Source organism: Astyanax mexicanus, chromosome 5, assembly GCF_023375975.1.
Source record: "Astyanax mexicanus isolate ESR-SI-001 chromosome 5, AstMex3_surface, whole genome shotgun sequence".
In the NCBI taxonomy this organism is placed as follows: Eukaryota; Metazoa; Chordata; class Actinopteri; order Characiformes; family Acestrorhamphidae; genus Astyanax; species Astyanax mexicanus.
Window position 1 is genome coordinate 9,039,318 of NC_064412.1, and position 17,755 is coordinate 9,057,072.

At 42.9% G+C, this 17,755-nt stretch overlaps 2 protein-coding genes across 7 annotated transcripts in view; one reads left to right on the top strand and one right to left on the bottom strand.

Moving 5' to 3' along the window:
- The window catches only part of kif5ab (kinesin family member 5A, b), an 86,659-nt gene that overhangs the window by 14,371 nt on the left and 54,533 nt on the right, over positions 1-17,755 (bottom strand). The gene's annotated exons all lie outside the window — the stretch shown is intronic.
- LOC111193755 (nascent polypeptide-associated complex subunit alpha, muscle-specific form-like) lies at positions 1,747-16,417 on the top strand. Of its 6 annotated transcripts, XM_049479689.1 has the most exons (5): positions 7,324-7,468; positions 14,062-14,253; positions 14,509-14,628; positions 14,717-14,835; positions 15,204-16,417. In XM_049479689.1, exons 1-5 carry the CDS (start codon positions 7,390-7,392, stop codon positions 16,287-16,289), a joined length of 1,596 nt encoding a protein of 531 aa, XP_049335646.1. In that variant the 5' UTR covers positions 7,324-7,389; the 3' UTR covers positions 16,290-16,417. The 6 variants fall into 6 exon arrangements, with proteins under 6 accessions (XP_049335643.1, XP_049335648.1, XP_049335646.1 ...); XM_049479686.1 differs by lacking the exons at positions 7,324-7,468; positions 14,062-14,253; positions 14,509-14,628; positions 14,717-14,835; positions 15,204-16,417 and adding exons at positions 1,747-2,053; positions 2,418-2,537; positions 2,629-2,747; positions 2,969-5,839; XM_049479691.1 differs by lacking the exons at positions 7,324-7,468; positions 14,062-14,253; positions 14,509-14,628; positions 14,717-14,835; positions 15,204-16,417 and adding exons at positions 1,769-2,053; positions 2,418-2,537; positions 2,629-2,747; positions 8,612-9,813.

The window sequence follows — 17,755 nt, forward strand, 5'->3', positions numbered from 1 at the left end:
TTTACTATTTTTAGTGTCTCAATCACCATCAATATTGCACTATTGTCTTACGTATGTTTATTGTGTCTTGCTGTATTGAACATATAGTGTCTCCCACTCTTTTATATTATAATTATATAGCTATTTTTACTTATTTACTTAAATTTATATATCTATTCCTCCCCCACACCACTGCACCTTGTTTTTGTCTCATGTATGTCTATTTGTGTCCCTGCTGTATTGTACACATAGTGTCTCTCATTCTCCTTTATTATATCTATTATCTGTACTTGCTGTAAAATTGGGAAGGAGAGTAACGTAATTTCAATTCTCTGTATGTCATGTACATATGCAGTATTGACAATAAAACTACTTGACTTGACTTGACTTGACTTGACTGGTTGGTGGAAACTTCACACTAGACCTCAAGCAGTTTGGACTGTGTATCTCTCCACTCTTCCTCCAGACTCTGCTCCCTCAATTTTCAAATGAAATGCAAAATTTACTGATGATCAGTGATGGTTTGGAGAGGCAAGATGGTTTCCCAGACAGGGGCTATGCGTAGTAGTCATAGACTATATTTACAGTACCTTCTTCTTTATTCAAAATGCTGTTAGTCCTTACTAGGCTTAATCCCTGTCAGGGAAATCACCCTTGTGGCCTCAACTTCCTCTCAGAAAGGAGGCTAGCCAGCTAAAGTAACTCAGTTGCTTGCCTATGTCTACCATCTTCCACTGCCAGAGTTACACAACCACAAACACAACCTTTAGAAGTATGCAAAACACAGCACATTCAAACATTTATTTATATAGTAATATGCAGCTCATATTATCTATACTATCTAGTTAGGGTTTGGGACATCTTGACTTTGTGTTTGGCTCAAACCAAAGTGCTCTGTTTTGCCAGGACTGGCAACTGTAGCAAATTCCATTGCCGCTCTTCAGCCACACTTAATTTTCAACACTTCACCAAACATAACTACATTTGTTCAAAGATTCATTTAGTTCCATATTCAACAGCACTTTGCATTAGCTAAACAGGCTCAACCTAGTATGCAGCCCAGATAATTACAAAAGCTATGAAAAAATGGCACGATTCCAACATTTCAAATCTTTTATGTTAAATTGCACAGAAACACAAAAAATAAGAAAAGCAGAAAATATGACCTTCTTACCATAGTTACTTTCGTTCTCCTGCCTAGACCAACCAATTAACAGAAACAAGGTATGTGTCTGATCAAAATTAAGACATTCTGTCTATTAAGACAGGATTCTAAGAAAGGAAAACAGCGAGTCATGTCTGAATCTAAGTTTAGGGAGCTATCCTTCTATTCACTAGGATTAAAACACTAAGAGATAACACGGTAACACAGCTCAACACTTTTATCCAGAAGTGAGCTGTCCTTACTTTGTCAACGTCAGGATGCATTTTTTTATTTAGATACAGACAGACTCATAAATACACTGCCTTTTAAGTGAGACAGTATGGGCAGCAAGGCATCAAATCAGCATTTCTTGCGTTTCAGACACACTCACTATCCTGGTTTGTTGAAATGCATTTAGGTATGCTTACATTTTGCCTGTCAGAAATCAAGTCAAATAAATTAAGACCAGGTGTAGAAGGCGTTTCAGATTCAGAGAACCTATACTACACTCTTGTGCCTCCGCCACCATTAATATCACAGCACTCTTCTCATTAGTTAATTAACATGATCTGCAAAACTTGATTTCATTGGTCAGCCAATTAGCTGGAACAAATAAATGCAGCAGAAGGAAGTGCAAGCTTTTCATTGCACAAGTTCAAGTTTGCTTTGATGAGTCTGTAGGCAGGCTAACATAACGGTGTGCAATGACCAGGAACAAGTTCATTTTATTAATGATATCAGCAATGCTGTGGTCTTTTGTTTTTAGCCATGAAACTGATCAAACAACAGACTATCCCTCTGAATTCTCACCAAGAACAGTCCAAATAGGGCGGCTGTTTGTCCGAATAGGAGCTGAAGGAGAGGGAAATTTGCAAAATGGACTTCCTGATGATGCTGAAGGACATCCCTCTGATTCACAAGCAACTGCAGGTAAAAAACAAATCTGGATGCATGATGACCCATTTCTTTAGATTGGGCCAGTTCTTAGAATTCAGTTACAAGAGGGCAGTTCTAAAACTTTGGCCTTGATTTAACACAGAAGTTGTTCATTTCCCATCTTCATGGTGTGTAAGCTAGTCCAATCTCAATTACACAGTTAGCCAGTCAAAGAGGGATGCCCTTACATAATGTGTACCACTATTCTGGCAATATCTTATCAAGTAACATAGTATTTTGTAGCTTAGCTGAAAGAGCTGCATATCAACTTTGGTATGGTTTACTTGGAGGAGTTTCTCTTAAGGCTTAAGACAAATGTATGTGTATTTAAATATCAATGTTTATTCTGTATTTGTAGGCTCATATAAAACAGCAGAGACAAAATTGCAACTTTTGAATCCTTCTGTGCATTGTGGTGGTGATTCCATGGCCCTACGTATTCAAGGTTATCGTTTGCCCAGCTTCATGGTTGATCGAGGTAAGGTTTTTATAGCTCAAACTGCTGGTGAGTGTAGGTTTTTGTTGTGGGGGAAGGAAGTATGGCCGCATGACCAATTGTTTGTCTTTAGGTGGAGAAGGTGTAATTCCTGTGACCCAGCTGCCAGACAACTGTGGCATCTCAACAAAGAGGGTTCATAGGGTTTTTCTTGTGATTGTCCAGTATGAAGGCTGTGATGTTAAACAACAGGTATGTACCCATGTAGGACATTTCCAAAGTTGTCAAATATTACTACTTGGTGGTTTTCTACCAAATCAATCGATTCATTTTAAGGTTAAGAATGCACTTTATTTAGCTGTCAAGTGTTTTTTTTTTTTTTTTTTTTTTTTTTTTTTGCCAAACCATTAGCTTTTCACAGCTATTACTGATGCTATACAAGATGTTCTAAGCTGTTGAACTTTCTCCTACAGGGTGATGACTATGTTCTGCCACTGCGCTTGTGGGGTGCTCCTGTGAGCATGTCCTGCCCTGTTTCATCTACAAATGTGACTGCTGACCAGCCTGCTGGCCCTACAGAGGCCTTAACTCCTGCCCGAAGCATAGATGCCTCAACAGCCTCTACTGTCCCTGCCAGTGATTCTCGACCAAACCGCTATAATTTTGGGTGGGATAATTTTCAACCATATAGGCATTTTTGGCCTGGCCATACAGGTACCCAAACAGGGGCACCAGCTCCTGCCCCTTCCACAGAGGCTTCAACACCTGCCTCTACCACAGCAGCCTCAACAGCCCAAGCAGTCCCTGCCAGTGACCCTCAACAGGATTTGTATCCATTTGGGTCTTTTCCATACCAGCACCAGTATCCATTTTACCCAAACAGATATTTTTGGCCTGGTCACATAGGTGCACCTACAGGGGCCCCAGCCCCTGCCCCTTCCACAGCAGCCTCAACAGGCCAAGCAGTCCCTGCTAGTGACCCTCAAACTAACTGGAATCGGATTCCTTACAGTCAGGGGTGGAATCCATTTTACCCATATAGGCATTTTTGGCCTGGCCACATGGGTGTCCCTACAGCAACCCCACCACCTGCCTCTACTACAAGGGCTCCAACACCTGCCTCTACTACAAGGGCTCCAACACCTGCCTCTACTACAAGGGCTCCAACACCTGCCTCTACTACAGGGGCTCCAACATCTGCCCCACCCACAGCAGCCTCAACAGCCCAAGCAGTCCCTGCCAGTGACCCTCAACAGGATTTGTATCCATTTGGGTCTTTTCCATACCAGTATCCATTTTACCCAAACAGATATTTTTGGCCTGGTCTCACAGGTGCACCTACAGGGGCCCCAGCCCCTGCCCCTTCCACAGCAGCCTCAACAGGCCAAGCAGTCCCTGCTAGTGACCCTCAAACTAACTGGAATCAGATTCCTTACAGTCAGGGGTGGAATCCATTTTACCCATATAGGCATTTTTGGCCTGGCCACATGGGTGTCCCTACAGCAACCCCACCACCTGCCTCTACTACAGGGGCTCCAAGACCTGCCTCTACTACAGGGGCTCCAACATCTGCCCCATCCACAGCAGCCTCAACAGCCCAAGCAGTCCCTGCCAGTGACCCTGCCAGTGACCCTCAACAGGATTTGTATCCATTTGGGTCTTTTCCATACCAGTATCCATTTTACCCAAACAGATATTTTTGGCCTGGTCTCACAGGTGCACCTACAGGGGCCCCAGCCCCTGCCCCTTCCACAGCAGCCTCAACAGGCCAATCAGTCCCTGCTAGTGACCCTCAAACTAACTGGAGTCAGATTCCTTACAGTCAGGGGTGGAATCCATTTTACCCATATAGGCATTTTTGGCCTGGCCACATGGGTGTCCCTACAGCAACCCCGACATCTGCCTCTACTACAGGGGCTCCGACATCTGCCTCTACTACAGGGGCTCCGACATCTGCCTCTACTACAGGGGCTCCGACATCTGCCTCTACTACAGGGGCTCCGACATCTGCCTCTACTACAGGGGCTCCGACATCTGCCCCAACCACAGCAGCCTCAACAGCCCAAGCAGTCCCTGCCAGTGACCCTCAACATAATTTGTCTCCATTTGGGTCTTTTCCATACCAATACATGTATCCATTTTACCCAAACAGATATTTTTGGCCTGGCCACGTAGGGGCATCTACAGGGGCCCCAGCCCCTTCCACAGATGCTTCAACACCTGCCTCTACCACAGCAGCCTCAACAGCCCAAGGAGTCCCTTCCAGGGACCCTCAACATAATTTGTCTCCATTTGGGTCTTTTCCATACCAATACATGTATCCATTTTACCCAAACAGATATTTTTGGCCTGGTCACATAGGTGCACCTACAGGGGCCCCAGCCCATGCCCCTGCCATTTCCACAGAGGCCCAAACACCTGCCTCTACCACAGCAGCCTCAACAGGCCAAGCAGTCCCTGCTAGTGACCCTCAAACTAACTGGAATCGGATTCCTTACAGTCAGGGGTGGAATCCATTTTACCCATATAGGCATTTTTGGCCTGGCCACATGGGTGTCCCTACAGCAACCCCACCACCTGCCTCTATTACAGGGGCTCCAAGACCTGCCTCTACTACAGGGGCTCCAACATCTGCCCCATCCACAGCAGCCTCAACAGCCCAAGCAGTCCCTGCCAGTGACCCTGCCAGTGACCCTCAACAGGATTTGTATCCATTTGGGTCTTTTCCATACCAGTATCCATTTTACCCAAACAGATATTTTTGGCCTGGTCTCACAGGTGCACCTACAGGGGCCCCAGCCCCTGCCCCTTCCACAGCAGCCTCAACAGGCCAATCAGTCCCTGCTAGTGACCCTCAAACTAACTGGAATCAGATTCCTTACAGTCAGGGGTGGAATCCATTTTACCCCTACAGATATTTTTGGCCTGGCCACGTAGGGGCACCTACAGGGGCCGCAGCTCCTGCCCCTTCCACAGAGGCTTCAACGCCTGCCTCTACCACAGCAGCCTCAACATCCCAATCAGTGCCTGCCAGTGACACTCAACAATATGGATCTGCTGGTACTATTCGTTACAGTGATGAACATCCTTTCTACCAATTTGGTTTTAGTTGGCCTGGCTCCAGAGATGTTCCCAGCACAGCACCGTCAGCTTCAGTCCCTGCTAGTGACCCTGGGCAGCCCTCTCTTCCAGTGAAATATAGTCAGAAACCTTTGTATTACCGCCATCATGTAAGACCTGGAACTCTACCCTGTACTAAAGTGCCCTTTATGACTAGGTGCTAACATTGTTGTCTATAAATGAATGTTTTGCAGATTTGTGTGTAATAAAGTGATTTAAATAAGGTTGCTTTGCTGGTGAATTGTTGCACAGTGTAGTACAAGGGTTTGGGTACAACATCATGGAGGAAAAATGGGTAGTTTGTTTAGGGGTTGAATCCATTCAGCATCTTTTAAGACAACAATGAGTGGTTTGGTTTCAATGTCCCAAATGCGCCACTGCTTTATACTGCAGACTGCACAAATACAATCAAAATTATATTAAACTGTTTAGACTAATAGGACCTGGAATTGGAGAATCTCCAACTGCTTTTTAAAAATGAAAATTTCAATCATTTACAGTGATGAGTGTGTGTCTCTCAAGGGGTTTAAATAGTTCTTGTACAAAAAAATTACTATAGTGTGTAAAACAAATAGTGGAAATACCTGATGGTTAATCCATGCAGAGCATCTACTAGCAAGATGAATACAGAAATAAAAAATTTATCAAGCAAATTTTTTTAAAGCCAACTACTACTTTCATAATATGAGAAAAATAATCATTCCAAACATCAGTTTACATATTTTTACTCTTTGTTTATTAAATGCAAACTGATGTATCAATGTTAAATTTCACTTGTCCACTTTTCAGGTATACATTAACTTATTGAAGCAGATATCAAATTGAAGTGGAGTTATGTATCATAACTGAATTTTGGGAGTGAACAACGCCCTCACTTCTCCCACTTCCTTCCCTATTTAAACCGTCACTTCCTCTCTACCTGCTCATTGAACAAACCTCGCACCCACCTCCTTCCCATCTTGCTCCTTCTTTAACTTTATTCTTTATTAAATAAATACACATATAAATGTATAAATATATAAATAAATAATGAATAAATAAATTAATGTTGGAATGAATAAATATATAAATAAATGCACATATAAATGATTAAATAAATATATACATAAATAAATACAATCACAAATAATTGTATAGGTAAATAAATAAACAAATTTTATATATATATATATATATATATATATATATATATATATATATATATTTATTTATTCATTCATTTACATGTGCATTTACTAATGTCAACATTTATTTATTTATTTGTATATTTATTTCAACATTTATTTATTTATTCATTTATTTATTTCAACATTTATTTATTTATACTATATCATTTTTGGTCCTCCATAGTAAACACGCCTGCTTTAGTTTTTCAAACTGCTTAGTGCCATGCAGTTACAGTGGCCGCTCACAACTTCTCTTTGGATTAAGTATATTGCTAAATAAGAGCAGTGTTTCTCAATCCTCAGATGTATTTAGAGAACAGAAAGTAATAAATATGCAAGGCAGAGAGGCTGCAGGACCAGGATTGAGTAACAAAGCATTAGAAAATGGTTCCAATGTCTTGAGAAATTCACACTGAAATTTTGAGCGTTCCCTTAGGTGCCACACCCAGTTCAGCTCAGTAATTAATTAACAAGCTTCACACCTGTTGGTTCAGGTGTCACAAGTTCACAGGTGATTTAAAAGCAGAAGCAAGAGTCTTTTACTTTATTAACACTCTGGACTGCCATTGAGGTTTTCTGAGCATTTGTGGCCACACTACTGTGACACAATGATCAGGATCAAGTTGCTTCTCCTGATGTCTACCATGCAGATTCTTTTAGGGTTTAGCCTGGAAACCGACTCAGCAGGTCTAGATGTATCTGATTTGACATTTGGAACAGACTCTCACACTGGTTTGTCTGACAGGAAAGCGTGGACAGGCCGGATAGTAGTTCGGAAAGGTGTGAGGCTGTTTCCAGAGGAAGCGAAAGGACCCAATGGCAGTGATGTACAAACTGGACATACTGACCGCTTTGAAGGATATCAGTCTGATTCAGCAGGTAAAGATTAATGCCAGGTTTTTATTTTTGGAAGGTAATTTTAAGGAGGGTCAATTCTGTTTCTAGTGTGGAGGTTTGACTCAAAAGCATTAGACTCCATAGAAACCCACACGAGAACCAGAAATTTACCTGTACTCAGATGCTTCTTTTAATTTGGATTGGCTGTTATGAAATGTACTACATGCTTTTTGACTTCTAATACTTTTAAATGATCTTGCATGTAATATTTTGATACAACATCTGTTTTGTCCACAGGGTCATACAAAGCAGCAGAGGAAAAATTGCGGCGCTTGAATCCTACTGTGCATTGTGGTGGTGATTCCATGGCCCTACGTGTTCAAGGAACAAGAGTACCGAACATCATGGTTGATCGAGGTGAGTTTTTACAGGGCAAATTGGTTGTCTAGTGGCGTGGTGTGACCATGTAAGGGCTAATGTGGCTTTATTTTTTGTTTTGGTTTTAGGTGAAGAAGGGGTTGTTCCTGTGACCAAGTTGCCTGCCAATTGCGGTATCTCCACGAAGCGGGTTCGTAGGGATGTTCTTGTAGTTGCTCAGTATCAAGGCTGCCACGTAACAAAAGAGGTAGGTACTGATACATGGACTACTTTAGGAGCGTTTTAGTGTACAGTTTCTTCTGTAGTCTTGATAAAACCCTATATGCATGGTAGCAATGTGGAAATGTTTGCTTCTTTAAGGTTTTTGCTTTGAAGATGTTACTGAAGCTCAGTTTGAGCCATGACAAAGTTATGATTTCCCCATGTGTATGAAGTTTGGTGAACTGTAACTAGAAGATATTCCTATGTTGTCAGTTGCCATGTTCTTATTAAGCAACTCCATGTTCTCCTCCTGCTACACTAAGCTTCAGTAAATGTTGGTTTGCATTAACTATGCATCTGGTTGTCTTAATCTGTGTTTTTAGATATTCTAAGCTGTTGAACTTTCTCTTACAGGGTGATGACTATGTTCTGCCTCTACGCTTGTGGGGTGCTTCATTGAATTTGTGCTGTCCTGTAGAGTCATCTACTGATGGGACACCTGACCCTTCTGCAGTTCTTGCTAGTGTTCCTGAACAGAACTGGCCTCTTTCAGGCCCTTTTCCTTACTATCTGGGGGATCAGTTTAACTATGATGGGTATTTTTGGCACAGCCCTGCAAATGCCCCCAGTATAGCAGCCCCAACTCCTGCCCCTACCACAGAAGCCTCAACTCCTGCCTCTACCACAACCTTAAGTGTCCCTGCCAGTGACCCTCTACAGGACTGGTATGCTCTTGGCCCTGTTCCTTACCTCTATGGGTATCCACCTGAGAATTACTGGAACGCCCCAAATCCTCGCCCCAGCACAGCAGCACCAACTACTCCCCCCAGCACAGCAGCACCAACTCTTGCCCCAACCTTCCCTGCCAGTGACACTCCACAAAATTGGTATCCTTTTGGCCCTTTTCCTTACAACTATAGGTATCCATATATGCCTTTCTGGCAAGCCCCAACTCCTCCCCCAAGCACAACAGCCCCAATACCTCCCCCCACCACAGCAGCCCCAACTCCTACCTCTGCCCCAGCCCCAAATGTCCCTGCCAGTGACCCTATACAGAATTGGTACCCTACTGGGCCATTTCCTTACCAGTGGCAGAATCCATTTCGCCCATATGGTAACATCTGGCAAGGCCCCACAACAGCAACCAGCACACAGGCCCCAACTACCACAACCCCTACTACCACAACATCAGCTGTGCCTACAGTCCTTGCCAATGACCCTCAAAATAATTGGTATCCTATTGACCCTCCTCCATACCAGTGGCCTCCATTTTACCCAAATGGGCGTTTCTGGTACTACCCCACAGCTGCACCCACCACAACTGCTCCAACTACAGCAGCCCCCACAACAACCTCAGCCCCTACAGTCCCTGCCAGTGACCTACAACAGAACTGGTTCAATCCAAATGTTTTTTACCCCAATGGCTACCCTTGGATGCCACAAGCAGGAAGACATCGGCTTACCTCAAGTCACTTAAACAAACCGTAAGGGGAGAAGGAACCTGCAGCCACGATTTGTCCTAAAATGCCCTTTTTGACTAGGTGTCAGTTAACATGGTCCTGTACGTTTTCTTGCTCACCCATGCTGATACTTTTCAATAAAGTGGTCAAATATGGCATCTGTGTTCTTGTCTATTCTTTACCATAGAAAATGACATGTAGGATGGTAGTACATTTTATGTTCAATCTTTCAATGGATGAGAATTTCCAACATTCAAAAAGTGTCACATAAACGAAACAGATATGAACAGTAGCTGGTTTTCTTAGCTCCTGGAAATAGAATGCCGTGTCTTTATAAAATACTGTGCTGCATTTTGAAAAGACCCTGAAGAAAGTATTGTAACTGACTATGTAAAATGTTCCTAAAAAGCCCTACAACAAATTTACTTTCATTTTCCCAATTTACTTTGGTTACGTGCATGAATTATATTTAATTCTAATTTGTGTCCTTGATGTAAATGAGGGGGGGGGGGGGGTGCTCTCCTTATTTATTCCAGTGTAATTAATTACATCCCCCTCAAAGCTGTTCATGCTATGCAACTTTGAGTTGTAGCAGATTATAAACAGACTGGGGTATTACACCTCCCCATTTTATCTCATTTATAAATGAGACATTTTTGTGTGGGTTTTGATGTGTATTTTGGTGCTGCAATATGGAACATGTAGTACCAGATTAAAAAAGAGGCTCTCTTGTTTTCATGCTTGGCAGTCATTAGCTATGGATTTGACTATTCAGCTTGAGGTGTGTGTGTGTGTGTGTGTGTGTGTGTATGTATACTACTAGATCAGGGTTTAAGACAAATCTGACATGCTGGGAGATGCTACAACTGGTAGCCTTCCCTATTTAAACCGTCACTTCCTCTCTACCTGCTCATTGAACAAACCTCGCACCCACCTCCTCCCCATCTTCCTCCTTCTTTCATTTTATTCTCTTCTCATGTTTCTCTTCGTGTGAGGGGGGCTTCGGCTTCACGCTTTACAGCGAAGCTGCCCTGAACTCCACCCGAAATTCTCTGAGTTCGCTCCCCCTCTTTTCTTCTTCTCTGCCCAGTGAAGGGTGTGGGTCAATACTAGCAAAGCAATAGAAAAATCAAAGACATTATATACACTGCTCAAAAAAATAAAGGGAACACTCAAATAACACAATATAACTCCAAGTAAATCAAACTTCTGTGAAATTAAACTGTCCACTTAGGAAGCAACACTGATTGACAATCAATTTCACCTGCTGTTGTGCAAATGGAATAGACAACAGGTGGAAATTATTGGCAATTAGCAAGACACACTCAATAAAGGAGTGGTTCTGCAGGTGGGGACCACAGACCACGTCTCAGAACCTATGCTGTCTGGCTGATGTTTTGGTCAGTTTTGAATGTTGGTGGTTCTTTCACACTCGTGGTAGCATGAGACGGACTCTACAACCCACACAAGTGGCTCAGGTAGTGCAGCTCATCCAGGATGGCACATCAATGCGAGCTGTGGCAAGAAGGTTTGCTGTGTCTGTCAGCGTAGTGTCTAGAGGCTGGAGGCGCTACCAGGAGACAGGCCAGTACACCAGGAGACGTGGATGGAGGCCGTAGGAGGGCAACAACCGAGCAGCAGGACCGCTACCTCCGCCTTTGTGCAAGAAGGAACAGGAGGAGCACTGCCAGAGCCCTGCAAAATGACCTCCAGCAGGCCACAAATGTGCATGTGTCTGCACAAACGGTTAGAAACCGACTCCATGAGGATGGTATGAGGGCCCGACGTCCACAGATGGGGGTTGTGCTCACAGCCCAACACCGTGCAGGACGCTTGGCATTTGCCAGAGAACACCAGGATTGGCAAATTCGCCACTGGCGCCTTGTGCTCTTCACAGATGAAAGCAGGTTCACACTGAGCACATGACAGACGTGACAGAGTCTGGAGACGCCGTGGAGAGCGGTCTGCTGCCTGCAACATCCTTCAGCATGACCGGTTTGGCAGTGGGTCAGTAATGGTGTGGGGTGGCATTTCTTTGGAGGGCCGCACAGCCCTCCATGTGCTCACCAGAGGTAGCCTGACTGCCATTAGGTACCGAGATGAGATCCTCAGACCCCTTGTGAGACCATATGCTGGTGCGGTTGGCCCTGGGTTCCTCCTAATGCAGGACAATGCTAGACCTCATGTGGCTGGAGTGTGTCAGCAGTTCCTGCAAGATGAAGGCATTGAAGCTATGGACTGGCCCGCCCGTTCCCCAGACCTGAATCCGATTGAGCACATCTGGGACATCATGTCTCGCTCCATCCACCAACGTCACGTTGCACCACAGACTGTCCAGAAGTTGGCGGATGCTTTAGTCCAGGTCTGGGAGGAGATCCCTCAGGAGACCATCCGCCACCTCATCAGGAGCATGCCCAGGCGTTGTAGGGAGGTCATACAGGCACGTGGAGGCCACACACAATACTGAGCCTCATTTTGACTTGTTTTAAGGACATTACATTAAAGTTGGATCAGCCTGTAGTGTGTTTTTTCACTTTAATTTTGTGTGTGGCTCCAAATCCAGGCCTCTGTTGGTTAATAAATTTTATTTCCATTGATGATTTTTGTGTGATTTTGTTGTCAGCACATTCAACTTTGTACAGAACAAAGTATTCAATGAGAATATTTCATTCATTCAGATCTAGGATGTGTTATTTGAGTGTTCCCTTTATTTTTTTGAGCAGTGTATTTTATAATGCATTGGGGCTATTTTTAAGTATTTTTTATAGACCGTTTCAGAGGAATATTCATGAGCATAGGAAGTGACGTAGCTGTTCCTAGAACACTTCCGTTTAGCAGTAAACAGCGTTCAAAACAGTGGACGTAACTTTTTAATTTAACATGAATGCAAACTTCACCTAATCTGAGAGTCATAAACATTGAAAATCAGGTCAAATTGTTCTTTGAACAAATAAACTATGGAGGACCAAAAATGACATAAGTATAAATAAATACACATATAAATGTATAAATATATAAATAAATAATGAATAAATAAATTAATGTTGAAATGAATAAATATATAAATAAATGCACATATAAATGGTTATATAAATAAATATATACATAAATAAATACATGCACAAATAATTGTATAGGTAAATAAATAAATTAATAAATACCTTTCATATATATATATAGTCATTCATATGTGCATTTACTAATGTCAACATTTATTTATTTATTAATTTATTTATTTCAATATTTATTTATTTATTCTTTTATTTATTTCAACATTTATTTATTTATACTTATATCATTTTTGGTCCTCCATAGTAAACAGGCCTACTTTAGCAGTTTTTCAATCTGCTAACCTGCCATGCAGTTACAGTGGCCGCTCACAGCTTCTCCCTGCTTCTTATCTACAAACCATGCAGAGTACGTGTTGGATATATATAGGAACAAATATTTCCAAATTTTCCACTGAGAAAGTAATTATATGCGCTGAAACTGCCTCCGTTTCAACAAGATAGGGATCACATCTGGGAAGGTCACCTCTGACAAGCGTTTTGAATAAGAGGAAAAAAATTCCCACTTAAATCCTAATCAAAAGGATCAGGAGAAGAGGTTTGATCACTTTTTTCTAACACTATAGCGTGTTTGTTCTGTGTTCGGGAGCGAAAAATGTGCTCTCCCTTTGACAGCTGTATACTTGAAAAAAGCGCCACCGGAAGCGTCGAAGGAACAGACATGCACAGTAGCTTTGTTATTGTTTTCCTCATTGTAAAGGTCTATAACCGATATATCACTGTCTCTGTACTTGATGTATCTGAGCCTCTTAACAACGTTGTGTTTGGTTAACCTAAACAAGGCTTTCTCAAGTAATCAGGCCTGGCTTTTATAAACTTGCTTAATGAAATACCCTCCTGGTCTTAATCAACTAACATGATGAAGTTGCAACTTTATTGTGCTTCCAGTTCATTACTATAGCTGAAGCTGACTTTGGATTAAGTATATTGCTATTTAGAGAACAGAAAGTAATAAATATGCAAGGCAGAGAGGCTGCAAGGCCAGGATTGAGTAACAAAGCATTAGAACATGGTTCCCATGTCTTGAGAAATTCACACTGAAATTTTGAGCGTTCCCTTAGGTGCCACACCCAGTTTAGCTCAGTAATTAATTAACAAGCTTCACACCTGTTGGTTCAGGTGTCACAAGTTGACTGATTTAATTGGTCAGACAATTACAGGTGATTTAAAAGCAGCAGCAAAAGTCTTTTACTTTATTAACACTCTGGACTGCCATTGAGGTTTTCTGATCATTTGTGACCACACTACTGTGACACAATGATCAGGATCAAGCTGCTTCTCCTGATGTCTACCATGCAGATTCTTTTAGGGTTTAGCCTGGAAACTGACTCAGCAGGTCTAGATGTATCTGATTTGACCTTTGGCACAGACTCTCACACTGGTTTGTCTGACAGGAAAGCGTGGACAGGCCGGATAGTAGTTCGGAAAGGTGTAAAGCTGTTTCCAGAGGAAGCGAAAGGACCCAATGGCAGTGATGTACAAACTGGACATACTGACCGCTTTGAAGGATATCAGTCTGATTCAGCAGGTAAAGATTAATGCCAGGTTTTTATTTTTGGAAGGTAATTTTAAGGAGGTTCAATTCTGTTTCTAGTGTGGAGGTTTGGCTCAAAAGCTTTAGACTCCATAGAAACCCACACGAGAACCAGAAATTTACCTGTACTCAGATGCTTCTTTTAATTTGGATTGGCTGTTATGAAATGTACTACATGCTTTTTGACTTCTAATACTTTTAAATGATCTTGCATGTAATATTTTGATACAACATCTGTTTTGTCCACAGGGTCATACAAAGCAGCAGAGGAAAAATTGCGGCGCTTGAATCCTACTGTGCATTGTGGTGGTGATTCCATGGCCCTACGTGTTCAAGGAACTAGAGTACCGAACATCATGGTTGATCGAGGTGAGTTTTACAGGGCAAATTGGTTGTCTAGTGGCGTGGTGTGACCATGTAAGGGCTAATGTGGCTTTATTTTTTGTTTTGGTTTTAGGTGAAGAAGGGGTTGTTCCTGTGACCAAGTTGCCTGCCAATTGCGGTATCTCCACGAAGCGGGTTCGTAGGGATGTTCTTGTAGTTGCTCAGTATCAAGGCTGCCACGTAACACAAGAGGTAGGTACTGATACATGGACTACTTTAGGAACGTTTTAGTGTACAGTTTCTTCTGTAGTCTTGATAAAACCCTATATGCATGGTAGCAATGTAGAAATGTTTGCTTCTTTAAGGTTTTTGCTTTGAAGATGTTACTGAAGCTCAGTTTGAGCCATGACAAAGTTATGATTTCCCAATGTGTATGAAGTTTGGTGAACTGTAACTAGAAGATATTCCTATATTGTCAGTTGCCATGTTCTTATTAAGCAACTCCATGTTCTCCTCCTGCTACACTAAGCTTCAGTAAATGTTGGTTTGCATTAACTATGCATCTGGTTGTCTTACTCTGTGTTTTTAGATATTCTAAGCTGTTGAACTTTCTCTTACAGGGTGATGACTATGTTCTGCCTCTACGCTTGTGGGGTGCTTCATTGAATTTGTGCTGTCCTGTAGCGTCATCTACTGATGGGACACCTGACCCTTCTGCAGTTCTTGCCAGTGTTCCTGAACAGAACTGGCCTCTTTCAGGCCCTTTTCCTTACTATCTGGGGGATCAGTTTAACTATGATGGGTATTTTTGGCACAGCCCTGCAAATGCCCCCAGCATAACAGCCCCAACTCCTGCCCCTACCACAGAAGCCTCAACTCCTGCCTCTACCACAACCTTAAGTGTCCCTGCCAGTGACCCTCTACAGGACTGGTATGCTCTTGGCCCTGTTCCTTACCGCTATGGGTATCCACCTGAGAATTACTGGAAAGCCCCAACTCCTCGCCCCAGCACAGCAGCACCAACTACTCCCCCCAGCACAGCAGCACCAACTCTTGCCCCTACCTCAGCCCCAACCTTCCCTGCCAGTGACACTCCACAAAATTGGTATCCTTTTGGCCCTTTTCCTTACAACTATAGGTATCCATATATGCCTTTCTGGCAAGCCCCAACTCCTCCCCCAAGCACAACAGCCCCAATACCTCCCCCCACCACAGCAGCCCCAACTCCTACCTCTGCCCCAGCCCCAAATGTCCCTGCCAGTGACCCTATACAGAATTGGTACCCTACTGGGCCATTTCCTTACCAGTGGCAGAATCCATTTCGCCCATATGGTAACATCTGGCAAGGCCCCACAACAGCAACCAGCACACAGGCCCCAACTACCACAACCCCTACTACCACAACATCAGCTGTGCCTACAGTCCTTGCCAATGACCCTCAAAATAATTGGTATCCTATTGACCCTCCTCCATACCAGTGGCCTCCATTTTACCCAAATGGGCGTTTCTGGTACTACCCCACAGCTGCACCCACCATAACTGCTCCAACTTCAGCAGCCCCCACAACAACCTCAGCCCCTACAGTCCCTGCCAGTGACCTACAACAGAACTGGTTCAATCCAAATGTTTTTTACCCCAATGGCTACCCTTGGATGCCACATGCAGGAAGACCTCGGCTTACCTCAAGTCACTTAAACAAACGGTAAGGGGAGAAGGAACCTGCAGCCACGATTTGTCCTAAAATGCCCTTTTTGACTAGGTGTCAGTTAACATGGTCCTGTACGTTTTCTTGCTCACCCATGCTGATACTTTTCAATAAAGTGGTCAAATATGGCATCTGTGTTCTTGTCTATTCTTTACCATAGAAAATGACATGTAGGATGGTAGTACATTTTATGTTCAATCTTTCAATGGATGAGAATTTCCAACATTCAAAAAGTGTCACATAAACGAAACAGATATGAACAGTAGCTGGTTTTCTTAGCTCCTGGAAATAGAATGCCGTGTCTTTATAAAATACTGTGCTGCATTTTGAAAAGACCCTGAAGAAAGTATTGTAACTGACTATGTAAAATCGTCCTAAAAAGCCCTACAACAAATTTACTGTCATTTTCCCAATTTACTCTAGTTACGTGCATGAATAATCTTTAATTCTAATTTGTGGCCTTGATGTAAATGAGGGGGGGGGTGCTCTCCTTATTCATCCCTCTCAAAGGTGTTCATGCTATGCAACTAGCCGTGGCTAAAAATATAAAACTCTACTTCTAAAATAGAGACACTAATACATAGAGTAATAAATAAAGCCATATACATTTATAGGGATGGTTTAAAAAAGTACTAAAATGCACTAAAAAGTCTAAAAGTCATTTTGTTGTTGTAAATAGTTTTAAAAAGCTTACAAAAGCAGTACAGAGTACATATTTTATTTTCTGTGTTTTTGCACTAAGGTCACTTAAAAGTGATTAAGGGGGCTACTCAGGGAGAAGTGTACAGGTGAGGCGTGGAGTACCAGCCAGCCCACGAGAGAGAGAGAGAGAGAGAGAACCCGGGAGAGGCAAGGAAAAAGTTCCTCACTGGATGAACTAAGTTCACTAATTATCAGTATTAATTGCTCAGTCGGTAATTTTAAGGACACAGACGTCCATACTGAGCGGGTTCTGGGAAAGCTGGGAAAATCTCTCTAAGCAAGTTCTGTTCTGTTAGCTTAGCCAGCTCGGCTAGTTATGTTTAGCCTCGTGTATTAGCCTACTCTGCGCTAGCCGTGAACTCTCCGCTGCAGCGCCGCTCTTAAAGACTGTTCTCTGGACTGGCTCTGGACTCTCTCCGCCTTCACTGGACCCCAGGACCGATAACACTGCCACCAGATAGCGCTTTGAGTCCCCGCGTGGTTCAAAGTTCCTCTGGCTCCGAGGGAAAACGCTCCATGCTGCCGGACCGCGTGCACTGCTCCCGTTCAGAGAGGTACTCTGAAACTCTTTATTTTGGCTCGTTAGAGTGAAGCGGCCATTAAGTTTTAGGCCACAGCGCACGCCAGCATCGAACCAGGCCTGCACCATTTTGTTTTGTTCATTTATTCTGTGAATTTGAGTGTTTGAGTGTATTAGTTAAAGTGGGCCCACATATTTAACGTCAGGTGGCATTTTATTTTATAAGCAAACTATAAAAGGTTAAT